The 20,047-nt window shown below is 39.3% G+C and overlaps 1 protein-coding gene across 17 annotated transcripts in view; it reads left to right on the top strand.

Annotated features, from left to right (window-relative positions):
- TENM2 (teneurin transmembrane protein 2) overlaps positions 1-20,047 on the top strand; it is a 1,269,291-nt gene that overhangs the window by 1,157,470 nt on the left and 91,774 nt on the right. For 16 of the 17 annotated variants that reach the window (XM_032447373.1, XM_015875932.2, XM_015875931.2 and 13 more), the window contains 3 exons: positions 1,067-1,189; positions 9,688-9,893; positions 17,557-17,752. In XM_032447373.1, coding sequence (XP_032303264.1) covers positions 1,067-1,189; positions 9,688-9,893; positions 17,557-17,752 — 525 coding nt within the window. Of the gene's footprint in view, positions 1-1,066; positions 1,190-9,687; positions 9,894-16,852; positions 16,938-17,556; positions 17,753-20,047 lie in introns of those variants that run through there. The other variant, XM_015875940.2, reaches the window with a different exon arrangement.

Below are 20,047 nucleotides of genomic sequence, written 5' to 3'. Positions count from 1 at the left end.
GTGCATCGAGCACTATGAACTGCTGCTCCTATCCACAGCACAGTGCGGGTGAGCTGCACGTTACCTCTTGTGGGTCTGACACTGCAGGAAGGGACGCTGGTGGTACCCATTGTTATAATGTTCGTGTTCTCTGCCAGCTGACAGCACATCTCCTCAAACACCACTGCAGCATATAACTGAGTTTTGGGTGTGGGGAGTGAGTGAGTGAGCAGGATGGAGCACACAGAAAGCGAAGGGAAACAGCACAGTGGCCTTTTCAGTCCTCCACCTCTACTCTGCAGCAGGAGGATGCCACGAGGATAATATGATGGAAGTATGGAGATGTATTCAGGTAGCTTCTGTTTATACAAAGTTGAAGATGCACATAAATCCACAGCTGAGTGATTCAGACCTGTCAAGTCTCATGCATTATGCACAGGAGTTATTCAATTAGCCCCCGCTGCTGTGCCTATAGCTCAGGCTGTTGTGAAGGTGCTGCAACTCCCACTCCAGAGTCCTCAGCTCCGGCTGTGGCTACGTGGCCTCTGCTGTACGTGTGGGTCCGGGCTGCCCACACTGCCGGGAGCGGCTGAGGCAGCGCAGCTCCTTGTGTTCTGTCTGAGCACTGGGAGAGCTGGGTTTGTCGGGGAAGCGTAACCTGCAAAATTAAGACAGAAGCTATTAAACGTGTTGATTTAAATACGTTGTAATAAACGTGAAATAATTGCACGTCATTAGTATACGCACAGCTAAAGCTGATTTTACAATCAGTGAATGTATTATCACGCACAATATAAGCGTGGGGCAGCACCGTGTTGTTTCCGAGAGCGGTCCCCGTGCCTGCCAGGGTTTGACCTGATCTGCTGGCCGATAAAGCAACGAACGGAACAGATTTGTGGGAGTCATCGGGTTTTTCTATTTTGATCTTTTGCTGTTGTTGCCATATTATTACTGTTTTATTGAGCACGCCGTAGCGTTTAGCAGAAAGCCGTTTAATTGCAATCAGCTGTATCTACCCCTTTCCCCCTTCCTTCCCCACCCCGTCCGCGTGCAGCGGCCTCACTGCTCCGCTTTGTGTCTCCGGCAGCGATGCATCTCCTGGGGCTCAACTGGCAGCTGCAGCCCGCGGACGGACACACCTTCAGCAACGGGCTGCGGCCGGGAGCGGCTGGAGCGGAGGACGGAGCGGCGGCGCCACCTGCAGGCAGAGGTGAGCTGCGGGGATCGGCCCCGGGCCGTGCAGCGCATGATGGGCTGCGGCTGCGAGCAGAACTGCTTTCTTAGACTATAAAAGCATCTATATATATATATATATATTTAAAAAGAGAGGCTTTCCTTGGCTACTACCAGAAGAGCAGCAGTGAGGCAGAACGGAGCCGTCCAGCTCCACGTGCCCACAGAGCGCTGTGCAGCAAGGTGAGACTTGCTGCACTTCTGCTTCTTTCTGTTTTCTGTGGAGGCAGCAGCTTTGGCTTCCTCCTTTTGTTGGAATGCGACGTCCTTGTTGTGGCAAGACAACTGCAGGTTTTCAGACAGAAGCTTGTTGGCTTGGCTTCCACCTCCTACTGTAGGTCACGCAGTGGATGAGTAGCACATCCCTAAGTACCTGGCAGAACGCTTTTATTACTGCTGAACTCTTTCCAGATTGCGCACAGGTGAGAGACCCTATGGTTTGAGGCAGGAACCTGAAGAGCCTGGGACCTCAATTATGGTCACTTAGCAGACAACTGCAGTGTTTAACAGATTTCCAAATTCCCTCCCCTGCAGCTTTTTGTTGCCATCTCTGCCCAAATGTAGGGCAGCAGAATTGTTGAATCTGAATGTTCTCATCTGCCTGGGGCACTTCAGTGCAAATTCTGGCAGTGCATCCCAACCCTGCTCTAATTAGCATTGCGCATTTCGAGAGACAGAGATGCCGGCTGTTGGGGATTGGTAGCTTCCTGTGGAGGAGACAGGAGGCAGCGCTGCTAGTTATGTCTCAAATTGCTGCAGTTGGGCTTCTTCAGAGCGTGTTGGAAAAGTTTTCTTCTGACATTCTGTAGAAGCTTCCTGAAATGTTGATAATTTTGTAGGAGGAAGGAGAAAACATTTAGCTAAGTAATCTTCCACAGAGGAGTAATGGGAATGACAGGCTTGGGTGAGCACAAGGAATATCTAAAACAGACATTCTTGTGGCAGGGAAGAGCGGAAAGTTTTTCTACCTCGCCGTTCACATTATGTTCATATTATGTGCAAGTTCATATTGCTACCCCAGCAGTTTTTAGGAAAGCCTCTGACAGCTTTTAACACAACAACCATTTTCAGGACGCTGGCTGTGGAGAGTGACCTTTTTATAATTGACACAGCTCAGGATGAAGCCATTCTTTTGAAAACACGGCTCTCCCGAAGAAACCTTTAACCCCTAGTCTGAAAACAGCCACTTAAACACAAGCTGTGCCTACTCAGCAAGTAAGGCATTTTAAGGAAGAGCAATTCAGACGGGGAAAAAGAGGCAGATATTTCAATTTGATTTGCTTGTTCCTTATTAAAAGGCTGAATTTGGGTAAGAAATAATAAAAATGCAATTTAAGGGAAACGTGAATTACATTATTACCACGTTTTCTTATCGGAATGAAAACAAAATTCATTCTTAAGGAAGCACAATTGTGCATTATTTTTGTAATTGCACGCTACATGTTGCTGGTGCTGGGGTTGTCTGGAAGGAACAAGAGAATGAGATGGGCAGAAAAGTGCTCAGTGCTGCTGTAAAACCACAGGTGAAGTTCACCGTGCTCTGACCATAAGAAAACCAAGGATGATTCCCTTTGCCTTTAGGCTTTCATAGCTGTGCTGATTTAGACTGATCAACCGGTTAATGAGATTTTACTTTCTTAATGGATGTGGTAAGGTAGTAGTCCTTCGTAGTGCGTTAAAAAGCTAAAGTTGGTGCTGGCTTGGAATCATGGAATTGCTACAGGGATGCGATAGGCATTATAACAAAAAAAATCTGAGAGTGAAGCCTTGTTGGTCTATTAGTATTACACAGGGATGATGTTAGGATTTTGGAGTGGTCTAGAGGAGGAAAAGGGGAAAAAGAAAGTGTTTGAGTGTTTGGGAACAGTCATTTCTTCACCAACAGGTGAACTAAGTGACCTTGCAGAGCTTTTGTCTGCCCAGATTCTGTTAGCCTGTGCTATGTGTATAGTCTAAATTTAAAATCATGTAACAGACTGGTCACATTTCCTGACGGTATGTGCAGTTTCCTTTCTAATTGACAGAATGTACTATAAAAGTCTACTTTAATCATTTCAGTGTGCACCTAAGATAAGTGTAATTCATGTGGAGCTATCCTGAGTAGCTCCAGCTGCAATCCCAACTGCAGTGTACTGTAGAGATTTTTCTCCTATTGTTTGATATGTTGTCTTTGGTGTACTCACAAATTAATCAGATATTCTGCTATGTAAAAACACAAATCAGAAAGTTCTTTAATATTTTTTTACTTTATGATTTGCTTAATTAAGGCTTCATAAAGCTGAAAAACAAAGTACAGAATTGACCCTAGAAGTAAGTGTTTTAAAAGATACCGAAGGCAGTTATGGGCAAGGAAAGATCAGTTTGGTTACTTCAAATATGTTCACTAATTGGAACATTGGCAACAACAAAATGCAGAAATTTAAGTCTGTTACATTTTACACTGTCTTCTGGTCTGAACTTACTTGCTTGAGATGGATGCGTAAAACGTATCAGATCTAGGGAGACTAAAAAGTGGAATTCTGCTCATTTAGCAGAAATCTGCTTTGCACTGATATGGAAAACTGAAGGTGCAGTCATTGTGAAGCTGGGTAGCTTGTCTTCATCTCCCTCCAAATTATGTTGAGAGAGGGTTGAAGGGTTTGCATACAGCAGTGATTTGTAAACATTTAAAGTATTTTTATTATCAGAGCAGCGGATGGGCAGCATTAAAGGAATTAGAAATACTCCAGATTAGAAGAATCTTTACTTTACACATTGCTTGGGGCTCAGGTGAAATAAGTTGGTCCCTCACCTGAGTGCTGGGAACAATGACTCTGAAAATGCCATGGTCATCAGGGAGTATCAGGACTGGGGGATATGTCTGTCATGCTGCAGAAAATTGAAAGATTTAACAAAAGAAAAACAAACCAGAGCTCAGAGCTCTTAGCAGTGTGAACAGCATGTATCTTTGGTTTCCACTGCTTCCTTTTAGACACTCTGAACAGATCAAAATGTAATAACAATCAATGTATTTTAAATGTCACTTCCGTTATCTTCATTCAGTTTAATCAAGACATGCCGTCATTTTCCAGGTGGATTAATCTTACTAAATACTTCAGTGGCTAATGTAACTTAGATCTTAATTAACTTGTTAGCAGAAATAGTCATGTGGACCCTGTGAAGGGTGGCAGATGCGGTCTTCTGAAAATACACCAGTCTCCAGGGCTGCCTTAGCATAAGCAAAGGCTATGGCTGAGTTCAGCAGAGCAGAAGAGGAATTTTTTCTGCTCGCTGCGACTGTGTTGATGATGATGGTGTGAGCGGCTGTGTTCAGAGCTACTTGGTGAGCTGTATTATACACCATCAGAGATGACTATTGTGGTGATGTAGTAATCCATGCTAGTATGTTCTTTGCTTGGCGCTGGGAACTAACAGCTCTTCGTTTCATTTCAGTTATAATTTGCTTTTGATTCTGAAAACAGCAAGTCTTGTGAAGCTGTGCCCATGGGAATGTGAAAATGTGCCTACATTTCTGGGTGTATCAGAGCAGCAGAGAGAGGTTTCTTAACTCCAACCGCAGGGCCAGATTGCTTGGCTGCAGCTGAGGCAGAGCAGTGGTCTTAAGCAGATGGTTCCTTTGCAGAATTTCTTTCAGCACAACAGAAATACGCTGTCCTGGCCAACAATCCTGGTGCTGATTTTGTTTCAGATGCTGTTTTGCTGGGCTCCTGGAAGCTCATACAAATTCAGGAGCTTCCTTCCTCTTCACTAAATAGAGCTCATTATTACCTCAGCATCTTCAGCGTGACTGAAGTTCAAGTGTCATAGCAGCTTCTGCAGACAAACCCTCATTTCCTGGCTTCTTACATTATTATAGTTGTGGGAATTTGTTTTGCACCAGCGGTCAATCTACTTCACCCATTTTGCACTTGGCTCCTAGGTATTAGCAGCCGGTATTTTGAAGCGTAAGTTCACAGAGGAATTAATAGGTGAGATAGTAATGCATAATACCGATGGATTTATTTTTTCTCAGTACTGAAATAACAAGAATTGCCTGGTCATATGAATAACAAACTTATATGAAGAAAAATGTCTGCCATTAAAAACTTTATTAATTATCATCATTTGTTTTTTTGGCAGAAAATCAGTGGAATGCATTTTTTGAATGCTTACGTATATTTGTGTTCTATATTGAGTGATTACACAGCGATACCATACAGCTCTTTGGAATTCTGGGTCAGCTGTAAAAATCTCTGGTTAGATGAAAACAGAAAACAAAGTTAGATAGAAAACAAAGTTAGATAGAAAGGCAAGAAAGCTGTACCTGCAGCAAAGGAGTGGAGAGGTACTGGAAGAGAAGTGAAGGAGAAAGCTCTTTAACCAGTGTGCTGATATTTATTCCTTGTAATTAATTTGAGGTTATTCAGATTGTTCTGGTAGTTCATTATGGATGTATTGGAATGGTTCTTTTGCCGGATATTTTTCAGACATATTATCAAGACACATTTTGCAGCCATCTCTGATAGAAAGTCATGTAATCAAAGGACTGAAGTAATTGCTGTTTGAATGTGATGCCCATAGCAGGACACTGGTGGTAGCCAGATGTAATTTTTTTTTTTTTTTTTATTATTTTATTTATTTTTTTTTTACTCTGGTGTGTCAGGGCAGCCTATAAACCCGGAGTTCCTCTCGTCTCACTGTCGGTGCAGTTCTGCTGCATGGCTGACACTGCTTGATGTAATTTAAATTAAAGGCTGAATGGGCATGTCATATCAGCTGCCACCTTGAGACTGACCTCCAGCTCAAAGATGAGGCCAGCTGACAAGTGGGGGAGTTTGCCTTGCTGTTGTCATGTATCGCCTGTCTGATAGCTTCAAAGGCAAACATACTCAAGCGCTAAAACAGTCTTTTCAGTTGTATATGCCAAAATAGTAATTCGACTGGGTAAATAACACAGCAGTTTAAATGAATAAGTGTTATTTAGTTGATAAATATATGTTTGACTGAGAGATTGAAATGACTCCCCTGGGTAAGGAGAAGAAGTATGTTTTTAAAACTCTCTTTTTGCAGATGTTTATAGAGAGGAAATCACAGGGGAGAAAATCAAGTATCCATAGAGTTATGGAATAAATAAAACTCTAAGACAGCCACCCACAGCAGAGATAATGATTTGGGGGTTTATTTCCTCACAGTAATACGAGTTCTTTGGTTTGGTCTTTCTTCTCAGATTTGTCAGCCTGTCACATCTGTGACTTCACTTAACTGCAGTTTATGTTCTTTGAATATGATCTGCAGTGGTCCATCAAAATGGAAAAGCTTCTAAAAATAGCTGGAGGGAGCGAATCGGGTGGAAAGATGCATGCTCTGCATTAAGAGGTGAAGACTGAAGGAAGCTATAAAAGAGTTTTACTTTTAAGAGTCTCTGGAGACAAAGTTCTTAAGTGAAGCTGTTAGTGCAACAAAGCTCTTGTAAATATAAAGCTGGGATAGTGGTGTTCTGCTTCTTAAGTTTTACAAAAGTAAGCTGAAGTCAGTTGGCTCAGAGGTGGGTCAGTGGCCATCTGTGCTTTGTGTTTCATTCCTTTGTTTCTAATTTGTGGTGTAAGGAACACAATGCAGGCAGTGTTTTGACCCTTCCCATGCTATTTTTTCTGTGAATGTATTACTCTTACAAGTGAGAGGTTTTAGTAGATGATTAATATTAGTTTTACAGCTATTCATCTTAGAGTGTCACAATGATGACCAGCTCGGTGCTCTGGCTGTGACAAAGCAAGAAGTCCTGCCAAGATGCTTTTGTCTGTGTTGTGTTTTGTAACGATGGGAGACTAATTCAGCAGGAATTTATTAAAATATATTCAGTAATGCATAGTCTCAAGGGCTCTGCTTGCTGGACTTAAACCTTCACAAGAAGTTAGCTGAGAGTATTTTGACATGACTACAAACATTTGTGAGTCTCAGAACTTCAGTGTTATAACCTAGAGGCATAAAAACAGGAATTCTTGCATGAAGTTCTTAAAATTGAAAGTAAAGGTCTCTTTCAACGTTCCAGACAGAAGGCAGCAGCTGTATTTCACATGCTCATGGCACAGGCTGGATGCAGAGTGGAGATATCCTTTACTCCAAAAATGAAGACTTGACACTAACAAATCATCCATCCATTCCATTCTTTGTTGGTTTTTATTTTGTTGTTGTTGTTGTTTGTCTGTTTTTTGAGGGGGTTAAGTCTATCTTCATCACGTGTTTATCCCTTGATAAATGCTCGTGTAACTCACTTGTAAAATTCTCTGCTGCGTTGAACTCCTCCAGCTGTCACAGTCCTTAGGAATTCCTAAGTGGAGTTTCTTGAAACGCTGCAATATTCTGGAAGGAGTGGTTTGGACAAGTAGAAAGTAGGTCACCCATGTAGTAGAGCGAGAAAATAACATCTGTGGGGAGATGCTTCTGAAAATCATGCCTAACCAAACTGAATAATTGCAGTAGTTTTAGGAGCACTAGACTTGTCTTTAGTCTGATTATTCATTACTAGTTTGATGCTCTTAACTGCCATGTTAAACAGTTTGAACACTGAAACTTCATTATTTTCAAGAGAAAAATGAAGTGTTTTTTAAAGTCTTTTTCTGTTTTCTTTAAGTTTGACATTCAGGATATTGTCACCTGTGAGGTGAGGCAACGTTGAGCTACAGATTCACACCTGTTTTACATCTGGCTCAGTAGATTTCATCTACTGATTTCAGTTTTCCATTTGTCAAAGATTTGCACTGGAGTTGGTGGACTGAAGCAACTTTGTTGCAGTCATGAAATCAACCGGATTGGAAAGTATACAATTCAGATTATTCATTGATGTGTGAATAGATTCATAATGTTGGAAGTGGTACTGGTGTTATTGATCTTCTCGCCTTTACTCCTTATTCAGCCTTTATCTGAACAGTAATGCTTATTTTCATACTCCTTATAAATAGCTTTTTCTTTGAAGGTTTCTCTTTAAGTGCGAATGTCTGTAGAAAGAGTCAGGACTTACTAATTAGTCAGCAACTATGCAGGCTGTCTTTGCATCTTTCTCATTGGTTTAAGTGCTGTAATGATAAATACGTTTGATTGATCTATTAGCATAGAAAATGAAAAGAGAAAATTTACCAAACACTGGCATAGCAGTTGAAGACACTGCCAACGTATCTGTTTCATTACATACAAGTGTAAGTGCTGCTAACAGATAATTTGGAACCAGAAATGAAACAGTGCTATTGCAGCTCTCTCAATTAAAAATAGCCAGGGCAGAAAAGCTGTTGTGTACTAACCTGCTGGAATTAAATGTCATTCTGTGCCATCCTGTTACATTCATGCAGTGCTGGAAAACATTTCAGCAATAACTTGCCATACATGCCATTTATGGAAAATGACAAAAACATGAAGTAAGCAGCTGAGCTTTTAATGAAAACTGAGGTATGAACCATCCAGTATGTATCAATAGTGATATTAATCATACCTTTAGACTTCTGTGATGGCAACAGAAAGCTCTGTTTTTCTGGTCTTAGAATAATAATTAAAAAAAAAAAAAAAAACGGACTTATCACCAGGTCACTTGGGGATATAGGGCACAAAATGAAATGTTGTATGCTGTAGCTTGGAAGCACTGAGAACTCTTCACCTATCACAGCCCGTGTTTGAAATGTGTAACCTCAGAGCCATCCTGATCAGCTGCCAAGCAGAAGAGATTCACACCAAGTTTTAAAGGCTATTTCATGGGCTGGAAGCCAGAGCACTCAACCAGAAGGGCCTTGTATCTTTGCTTCAATAATGCATGCTGAGGAACCATCAGAAGATGGATTTTAGCTAACCCTGCAAATATCCATGGGGAAGAGAGAGACCTATAGATAGATCGTCTCACTGCTTCAGACAGGGAGAATTAAAAGGATGTGAATTGAGCTATACTAACGTATTTGAAAGAATAAGAAGATGCATGTTATAGTATAGAAACTGTTCTCTGAATCCTTTTCTGTGCATTTCATTTCTTCTACCAACTCTATTGTCTGTGAGCTGGGATTTATTGGACTGCTTTGCTATATAAAGCAATAGTAATAAAATTTGCAATCAGTTCATTAAGATTGAAATTATACCTTCAGTTCACCTTTCTGAAATTTTTTTACATGCTGGTTGCATAGAAGGCAGCTGAAAAGAGCAAAAGGAGATTTCTGTGTGCTTAAATGGCTCTCTAAGCAGTCACAGAATTGAAGGTTCAGAGGAATTAGAAGATTGTAGATGCTCCACAGAAACAGGTTCAAAGCCTTCTTTCTTGGCATATACGGACCAAATACTTCCTTTATTTATTGAAACAGCAACAGATTGAATGAAATTAGGAAAGTCGCTGTTTGATTTAAACAGCAGCATTGCTTCAGATGTTAATCTTGAGTGCCACTGCTAAAAATGCCTTTATTAAAAGCAGTTATCTCATCTGATTTGTAGTTGATCTATACCTTTGTTTTGATTTTTATTTTATAGGACCGTGGGTCACTAGGAATAGCAGCATAGATAGTGGAGAAACAGAAGTTGGCCGCAAGGTCACCCAAGAAGTGCCCCCTGGAGTCTTTTGGCGTTCTCAGATCCATATCAGCCAGCCACAGTTCCTGAAGTTCAACATATCCCTAGGGAAGGATGCTCTTTTTGGTGTTTATATAAGAAGAGGACTCCCACCATCACATGCACAGGTACTTTATCCACGTATTTCTTGGATTTAAATGTGACAATTCCAAAGTTGGGAGAATTTATGTTAGGTTAGCATTTGAGCTTTTGGAGCTTAAGTTTAGAGATTCCTTGTGCTATTTTGGGAATGACTCAGTTTTTGATATTTGCCCTGATATTAAGAGTTCTAGGCCATTAAACACCTTAACAGTATTTTGATGAATGAAATAACTAAAGATGATGTTCTTGCCAGTCAGGTTTTTAGTATTACTTTCAGTTTGCTATGCAAGGTTTTAAATCTCTGAGGAAACTGTGGAATCAATTGCGATAAGCCTATCCAGTTAAACGCCCATCTAAAATGATGATTGAAGGTGGTCAGATTCACAATATCAAAACACTGTGTGCAGTTGGGATGTAGCACAGCTAGGTCTGATAGCATATCATTTTCAGTCTCTGTAGAAGTTTCAGACTCCACAGGATTTTGTCAGTATTGCTGAGCACGCAAAAGACTTTGGCATCACTGCTTCCCAACCACATTATAAGACAGAATACAGTGACAATGTCTGGGAAGCTTTAATTTGACTATTTTTTCTCTCCAAGGTGGTATTTAGGCTTAATATCTCACTCAGACATTGGGCAGGTCTTGCAGCTTGGAATCCCAGTTCTTAATTTCTAACTGACTACAGATGAAAACTCTGCACCACTTTTTTTTTGTGGGTTCTTTTTTTTTTTTTTTTTTTTTTTNTTTTTTGGCATTGACTTTGTAGTACTTAATTAAGGGTGTAGATAAAGATATAGTGGGACCAAATTTATGTATCTTTTTCCTCTAGACTGTGCAGTGGTGTTTAGATTTCTTTTGCTGTAATAAATACAGTATGTCTCTTTATTTACAGAGAGGAAAAAAATATATATGTTTAAAGTAATTAACAAGAATATAAAGTTTCTCATTTATTTAGATTAGAACTGTAATGAGCAATAATATTTTTCAGTTGCACATACTGAAAGGAAAGAGCCTCCATTCTTTAGAGAACAAGGGAAGCAGAAATAGGAGCCAGCTTTTGGAAAGGAACCTTTACTTCATGCATATCCTTGCTGCTGAAAATCAGTTCTTCATCATAAAATCACCAGCTAAACTTGATTTAGTTTATGGTGTCCAAAGATCAAATTTAGAACTTTGTGGAAAAGCCTTTTCAACATGCATAGATGCCTCATCCAGGTTTGCAAAGAACTGAGAGTATGTTTTCATTTGGCAAAGCAGACTGCAGTTACATAAATGATTAAGCCAAATGAAGAGAGACTTAAACATAATTGCATTGTCATACAAAGAAAGTTTTCATATTGCTTGCAAGGAGATATCAGCCCTGAGGGAACAGCGTCCGTGTGCATGCACAGTCGTGATAGGAGTATCTGTGGGAAACTGCACCCGTGTTAACTTAATTTGGGACCTACTTATTAGGGAACTGGTCTGCACTGGCTCTTATTTCTTGGCTATTATTCTTGCCTGAAGTCTGAAACTGAAACCCAAAACTTTAGGTTGATTTGGGTAGAATTATGAGAAAAGGTTTACATGTATTGATGACTTCTGCTTTTAGAGCATGTAGATTTATGATTGTGCAGACTCCATTCACTTCTTGTATGCTGTTAAGAATTTTTCCCCAAGTTACCAAATATTTATATGCATTTGATATCCAGGTAGGTATGACTGGTAAGAAATAATGACCAGCAGACCACAAATAAAGGAGAAGGGCAAGTGGTTTGTTTTCTGTACGGCCAAGGGCTAGTATATAACATCCTGAAGTTCCATACAAAGATTACATAGATTGGGAAAATTACTGTGTAATGTTGAATAATTTTCAGCCATTTTCAGACATTGTCTCAGACAGGATTGTGTCTGTGGATCATAAGCTGCACCAGTGAGGCAATGATGTAATTCATTGAGCATGTCTCATTAATTCAGAATTTTGGTGCTCTCTTCCCATATCATTCCACCATGGGAAAACATCCCAGCAATTCAGATGATGAAAACAAACAAAAGTGTAAATCATGAAATGAAAATGGCTTAATGCAACCACAGCTCCAAAATGACCATCACTGTTTTATGCAATTACATGTTAATTATAATTGTCTAACTACCACATAGTAAAGGTATGCCTCAGTCTCTTAGAAGAAGAGCAAATGTTAGTACAAAATAAATGTAGTTTTTACTCCACAATGAACATTACTTTCTACTGCACTGTGTTCAGCAGTATTTGTTCCAAGTTTCATTGTAATGTTCTTGACTAAGAAGCTAGGATCAAGGAGAGTTCCCTTCTTTCCTTCACTAAACCTTTTGAGCACTGGATATAAATTTCATAACCTTTCTGATAAATTAAATAATGAGAAATACCAACTGTGTTTCCAATTTAGCTTGAATCCTCTTCAGTGAACCTCATTTCCAGTTTTTAGTTAGTGGAAGCAGTTCCAACCTTCTGTAACTGCATAATGAAATCCCATATTCAAGCAAGCTCGTGGTGCTTTTCAGTGGGGGTAATGCAGCAGAAGACTGCTATATCAGAATCCACACGAACTGCTTCCAGGAGAAAGAAAAGCAGGCTGTTGCACACCAGAGTTGGTGAAAGGAAGACCTGGATCTGTTCTGACACAAAGAAGCAGAATGGTTTTGTGTTAATGAAAATAGTCTGAAGTTGACACCAGGCGATATTCTAAAATTGAAATTTGAAATCCTTGTTTCTGCAAGTTAGGAACTGTAAAGTAGAGAACAACTTGACTTGACAGTTCATCACTGATCAGTGCTGATATGTCAAGCCTAGCAAAATCCTTTGTGGGAATAAGTCAATAATCGGCAAATTAGGTACATGATTAACCTAAGACAACAAGATGCAGTTCCTGTCTGTGGGCCCTGCTGAGATTTAACCTTCTCAGTAGTAGTGTTTAGCAGATACTCCGGTTGCGTCGTTCAGTCAGTCAAACTGATGTAGCTGTAATCTTCTCTAGAAGCAGTTGTGTGCCACGTGCATAGGGAATGGAGCTCCAGAGGGGAGAGAAAATACTTTGAGTGACAAGCAGACTAGAAAAAGAAACACATTACTTTCAAAGAAAATTTCTTCCACTCTGTGTAGTACTGCTTAGAATTAGGAAAATGTTCAGGCTTGAAGGATCAGAGAAGATAGTCATATTAATAAAACTGATAATGTATGGAAAATGAACTGTAAATGTCGAGCAGTGCATGAAGTGATCCTGCAGAGATTACAGCAATTACGTTACTACACGTTGTTAAAGTATTCCAAATGATGCATGAAATAAAGAAGCCATATAGAAACATCCCTACCATGTCTGGGGTAGGCAGTGCATGGAGTTGTTTTGCCTCTATTTGTAGCGGTGTTTTCTATTTAGTGAAAACCAATTTTAGAGCTGTCTTTATTTGAAACAACAATAATAGCTGAGGAGCTTCAGTGTTACCTTACTTTCCAGCCACTGCTATAGCTGGAAAATGGTCTGGTCACTTCAGAGCTCTGTGATAGTGACTGCTGTTGTAGTGAATGCTGTGCTGCATTGCACCCGTTGTGTGTTGTGTCAAAGTCAAGATGCACATCTAAATGCTGAAATAAGCTGTTTGGCTGTTGGCAGTGTGAGTCAGATGTTTCATGGATATATTTTAATGAATAATTACCAACTGGATTTGATAGAGAACTAATTTTAAAGCACTTTGCAAACAAATTCCCTGACATTTGTTTTATTGTTGGCTTTGTAGCTCTTACAGGGCTTTAGGGTAAGATGAATGCTAGCCACAATGCCAGATATGCTTTTTTCTTCTTCTTTTCCATTTCCATCTGAAGACACATCCATTATTAAGACAAGAGCATTAATAGCTCTTTCTTTTCAGCTCCTATTTTCAAAGACTGTTAATGATTTTGTGGTAGTATGCAAGTAGTTTCAAATCTAAGAAAAAAGACCATGCAGATGGTGTTGCAGTGCCTGAGAGCTGCCTGCTTCTGGATGCTTTCACAACTGGTTCTCTTCTGGCATGCAGCTGTTCTCAGCAGACCTGTACAAACAGATGTGTAGTGTTGTGCAGTGGATGGCATTGTGGATGACATTGTGCGATGTAGTCGCTATCATATATGCGGTGCTCCCAAACTGTTTTTCTGACTCCTCATGGTTACTGGAAAAGGAAAGACCTTATTAGCCTGTGAATAAAATGCAGCAGAGGAAGGTAGAAGCACTGAAGGAAGAAATTATAAAAGCAAATTGCCCAGAAAGAACTTAGCGTGAGATTTAGGTTTGTAAATAAAACTATGCGGTAGTGTTTTTGTTTGTGGGGTAGTAAAATAAATGAACAATCATGGAACGCGTGAATTTGGAATTTGTTTGAAGAAGTAGCCTTCTTTATAGGGAGCTTTAATCATAGTAACTACTCTGCCCTGCAAAACTGAACTGCCAGGATGTCATCTTTTGTGGTTTCTGGGATTTTAGTCATTTTTTGTGTGACTTTCTGAATGAAGCTAAGAAACATAAGGGATCATTAAAAAAAATAAAAGTCAGTGAAACTTGAAAACTGCTTCAGAGGTGAGTTTGCTAGCTGTCTAGATCCATTCCCTAATACATGCAATTTAGTTGTCCTCGGTAGTTGTTTTTCTTAGATTAAAAAGTTACACAGTGGCTTCTTAACAATCATGGAAGTATTTATTTTTGTTTCCTGGATGGGTCTTCTAAATCTGCACATATCTGTCAATAGGTGGCTTTAAAGCAAAAGTGGTATTTTTGAAATTGCCTTATATAATGGTAATTAATCATGCAAGCGGAGTACATCAGAAAATCAACCAGGCAGCAAGAAACAAATGGATGATCCAGCCAACCATGGGAAGAAATCATATCCAGTTATGACCTTCCCAGTGACCTTTTAGTCGGGGATTTTCGATTTTGGGGTGCACATACCCAGTACTTCCATTAAGATTGTACATCCAGGGAAGCAGCAGCAGATACATTGCCTTCCTTCTTTTTCCCACAGTCCTGAGGAATCCAGAGAGGGATAAACATTTATTGTTATATTCTACATCAGTTTGCAGTGGTACTTCACAAGTCATAAACTTATTGATGTGAAGTCATTACACTTTTGCCTGAGCATGAAATAGTTCTTCACGGTTTAATTAAAGAACCTCTACAGTGTATAGTTAAAATTATGGCCTTATGGGGAGCCATGCCAAGAGACCTGCTCTCTCTAGGTCACACCTGTCATTGTGAAAAGAGATTCTGCAGTTGAAACTACTTCAGGCAGTTTCAGCCTGAGTACTATTCCCCTTCGATCTTGCCAACTGCTGAGCCTTCTCTGCTATATGAGGTAGAATCAGCATCAAACAGAGGGGAGGCAGAGGAACCTGCCAGCATAAGCAGAGATGAACAGCATGTTGCCAGTGAGAAATGTCAGCTTTTATTGCTACTTCCCTAGCTGACCCTTTGTGAACGATTGTTCCGAAGAACAAGATTTCTTTTTCCCAAGATGTTGCCCAAGTAATAACATTTCCCAAAGAGGTGATGAGTCTGTCCTTAACCTCTGACTACTAGACAGTAGGTTTTAGTAATATTTCCAAATGTCATTGATTTAAGAGATAGATACATGTGTGTTTGGCACCTCTGTTGCTCTGAGACTTTCAGGCATGCCAGAATTCTCTAAATCTCTGGAGTGCATTGGCTTAAATTCATTAATTTACCTGATTTATCTTCTTCAGTGGGGGGGAGAGGGGGGGGGGGGAAGAAGGAAAAAAAAAAAAAGGCTCAGTAAATGGCAATTAGATTTTAACAGTTTGGTGAAACTTTTTATTTCACATCACTTATTCTTTCCCACGAGTAAAGGCATTGGGAAGAATGACTAATGCACTTACTGTGGCAGTAGCCTTCAACATACAGGCTCATGGATTTCCTTTGTGGCTCCATACTGATGTCATGGTTTCATGTATTTAAAAAGAAGGCAATAATACCTCCAGACTTTTGCCTTTGTTGTAATGCTAAGTGTGTGGAGTGCTCTATTGCTCCTATTATAACCACTACAATATTTCAGACAGAAAGGTCACCTTTTATATCGCTATTTGAAATATATGTGCAGTATGTCACTAACTTGTTAAATCAGTCCAACCTTCTATCGCTTCCGCAAGAAGGGATAATCTTCATTATTTTATCGAGTATTGTGCATTATTTGCTAGAACTCAATGCTGAGGAGTGCAATTCGATGTACAAGACAGCCCTTATGGATCTTTTTTGGGTGGAGGATGACAGTTTTCTATTTAAAAGGAAACAATGAATGTGTATGGTTTCTTAGAACTGCCACAAGCACAGACTGTATGTGCTGGAGATAACAGAAGGAAGTGCAATGTAACTACTGGCCAGCAAGCACGTGCTTTCTCTATATTTTATTGAATGTATCTCTTTCTTTAGACATGTCTATCTCTATCTATTCATAGATAGATAAATGTGTCTAAAACCAGATGTATTTTCATAGGGGACTTGTTATACAGCTATCAAAAGATGAGATGTTTTTTCTTGTTTCCAAAGGACTTCCCTTAGATAAGGGCCATGAGAGCTGGTAAGTTGAGCATAGCATCAGCCTGAGAGCTCCAGAATCGCAAACATTAAAGACAGAAGAAAAAAGGAAAAAAGACCATTAGGACTCCTGGTACAGCTGCTTTGCTATGCAGAGTTATTCCCTACTGTAGATTAACCAATATTTCTTCTAGTCTTTGTTTAATTGTGTGATGCAGTGGCATCTCCACTGGGAGGCTATTACCAGGCTTAATAGATGGGAAGCTTATCTGACATTCATCTTAAAATTCTTTCTTTCTTTTTTTAGTTTCATACAGTTAATGGTGCCATCCCTCTTATACTCTAAATAATCACTTGCTCTGCTTCATCTGTTTTCCAAAGATTAATGAATTTTCCAAAGCATCCAAACAGAAATTCTCAGTTTTCCTTAATAGAAGTTCAATGCCTTCAGCTACCTGATTTGTGTTATTCCTTTTCCATGCTCCCTCTGGTTCTTGTATCCTCCTTAACCCTGGTTCTTCTGCAAACAAACTCAGGTAAGCGTACTGCTCTGTGACATCAAACTTTTACAGTGTGTTTTAATTGGATATTAATGTACATTGTGTTGGACAGACACATTTCTTGTTTTGTGTTTTCCTGTTTGTTTTTGCATTTTGGGGTTGTCCATTCAACTATATGTCTGAAGGTACATCTGACATATTTGTACATCTCACAGGAATAAATTTTGGCAGGTGATTGCTTAGGTGTGGGTGTCTCTCTCATATGTTAATACGTTAATGTTATCCAGCTTTGAAAGCTCTGTAGGAACCTAGAATTTTGTGAGGGCTCAAAGCATTGATTTTAACTTCTTTGTCAGAACTCAATTGGTCAAGAAATACTGCTCATACATTTTAAACCACCTGTGCAGAGAAAAGGTGCATAATTCTGTGCTGGTTTTTAAGAAAGCAGTCATAAAATCTTTGTGTTCAGGGGGGACCCAGTAGATACCAGGTTCATGTTGTTTACCTGTCTTCCAGAAATACTATTTTATGATGTTTTTAATTGAAGACTATGCAAGAGTTTGAGATATGATTCTGTATTCTGGTCTGTTTGTTTGGGGTTTTGTTGTTTTTTTGTTTTGTTTTGTTTTTTTGTTTTCTTTTTCCTACCCTGCAGTATGATTTCATGGAACGCTTGGATGGAAAAGAGAAATGGAGTGTGGTGGAATCCCCACGGGAACGACGAAGTATTCAGACTCTTGTTCAGAATGAGGCTGTGTTTGTCCAGTACTTGGATGTGGGTTTGTGGCACCTGGCATTTTACAATGATGGCAAAGACAAAGAAGTGGTCTCCTTCAGTACAGTTATTTTGGGTAGGTATTTCCACAGGCTGAGCATTTCTTCTTTTTATTGATATGTTCTCATACTTAAAGTCATAATACTTTCATGCAGTCTTTAGTACTCAGCCTTTTTGTCCTTACATAGTAGTGCTTAACGCTTTTCTCCAATGGTGTATTGATTTTAATTTCATTATTTCTCTTTTAAGATTTCTTGCATTCTTGTAGTTCTTGAGGTTAGTTCTGAGAAACAAAATCTCTAGCTGCTCATCTAGGTGTGGGTCATCTCCGCATTATGGAGTAAATAGCCAAAGAGCATCCAACCTATGATCTGAAAAGCTTTCAGTTTTGTTACAAGAATAAGCTTCGATTTAGTTGAAAGCCAGACTGAGCATAAGTTCTCCATGCTTTGAGAGAAGATACGTTGATCTTTGGAGCATTTCATGAGCTGTGAAAGTCTTATCTCAATAGCATCAAAACCTAAGATAGTCTTCATGCTATTCCATTCTGGCTGGCGAAGTGTTAAGTGGCACTATGTTGCACAAATCTGTAATTTCTATTCGTTTTGAGAAAGTGAAGTTGAAAGAAGTTGAACTGAGTGAGCCTGGTGAAAAATAATTGGCAGTCTTTTCCAGCCTTGTGTGAGTGATGATATGAAGCTTTTTCTTCCTTTTATATTATTATAAAATTTAGTTTCTTAGCTGAAGTCCCAGAGGGTGGGGGAAGATAACCCATACAGTGTTATTAAGCAGGAGCCTGTTTCTGTTAACTTCAGTTAAGATGAGGAAATGTTTTTGTTTCCATAGCTCGTACGTGGTTTTGAAAGGGTTATTAGGTATTATGCATAATGTTATATGTAACTGTTTATTTGCCCATAGAAGGCTATTTCTGCTTCTTTGAAAACAATTGTACTTACATCTTGGTATGCTGCTACCGTGGCTTCTTAGAAGCTATAATAAGCTGTCCTTAAAAGGCCTGGCTGGTCTGGGCTCCAGCTTTCAAGAGTATCAAAGGTCTAATAGTCAGGTAGACTATATGATAGGGCAATAATAGTGATTGGATTGAAATAGAGAGAAAAGTGTAGTGTTTTATCCAGTTCACGGGTTATTCTGCACACACCCAGTATCAGACATTTCATAATCAAAAGATCAGAGAGAAATGAAAGTTTCTCTGATGTGAGAGGAGAAAAAATTACAGAAATGATGTTGACCCTCAGGCTGTAGTAAGTTTGCCATGATTTTGAATACATAGAATTGTGTGCCATGAAGCAAAACAATGAATAAATCTGTAGACAAACTCCTTGGTGAGACAAAGTGATGGTTTTGACCATTCCACAATACAGTTCTCCTTTTCATTGTTTACATGAATGTGGCTAAATTAAAGAGATCTTTTAGAATTTTTGCTTTTTTTTTTCTTATTATTTTATTATCTTGTTATTACTATTATTTACTTAGTGTCCTGCAAATGTGATATTAGATTTACAGTTCCACTTGACTGCTTTTCCTCTTTTCAGTTTAGCTGACAGAAAAGTACTTTGTATGGCACTAATAATTCCAAATCCAAAATTTATTCTCTGTGTCCTGCAAGCTGCTCTTTGTTTGGTGTCTGAGACTGACATTTAATTTGGGACCACACAACCCAAACAACAGGGAGTTATAGTGAAGAGTAACAGCATTCCATTTATGTTTTTGTTCCAGTAATTCAGTGTTGAAAATATATTCCTCTGACATCCAACAGCTTTCAATTGAAAGTAATTTTAAGCATTAATTTCAAAATTGTTACTTAATTTCCACTTTACGCTGTGCAATGCAAATATATCTGTCATCCAAATAATAACTAACTGTGGAAAGCATACAGCTTGGTACAGCTGAAATTTTATCATTAGGCTGGTGTGCTTATGCTTCACAGATTATTGAAGTCACCAGCATTTCAGTTATTTAAACCTGGTTTTAAACCTTGCCCTCTGGCTTTACAGACCTCTTTGTCATCTGCTTGCATTGCTACTTGCACCGTTTTGGGGCTTTTTATAGGATAATGTTTGCTGGAGCAAAAGAGCTGTTCTTTGTCAGGTGCAGCAGACATTTCTGTCAGCTTTCTTAACGAAGCTTTGAGTGTAAAAAGAAAAGAAGATAGATTCCTTGGGATAATCAGCTCTATATGGAACAGTGGCTGTGCAAGATCAAAGTCAAATTGCAAGAGGGAGATTGTGAATTTTCCTGCTGAAGTATTATGTTTGAAATATAATATGAATTCAGGTATAACTATAAAGATCATAAGTTTTGGATACCGGTTTGAGCAAAGGTCCTGAGTGCTAACAGTAAATCTGAGTGC

This window comes from Coturnix japonica, chromosome 13, assembly GCF_001577835.2.
Source record: "Coturnix japonica isolate 7356 chromosome 13, Coturnix japonica 2.1, whole genome shotgun sequence".
In the NCBI taxonomy this organism is placed as follows: domain Eukaryota; kingdom Metazoa; phylum Chordata; class Aves; order Galliformes; family Phasianidae; genus Coturnix; species Coturnix japonica.
This window is presented reverse-complemented; position numbering and strand designations above follow the sequence as displayed.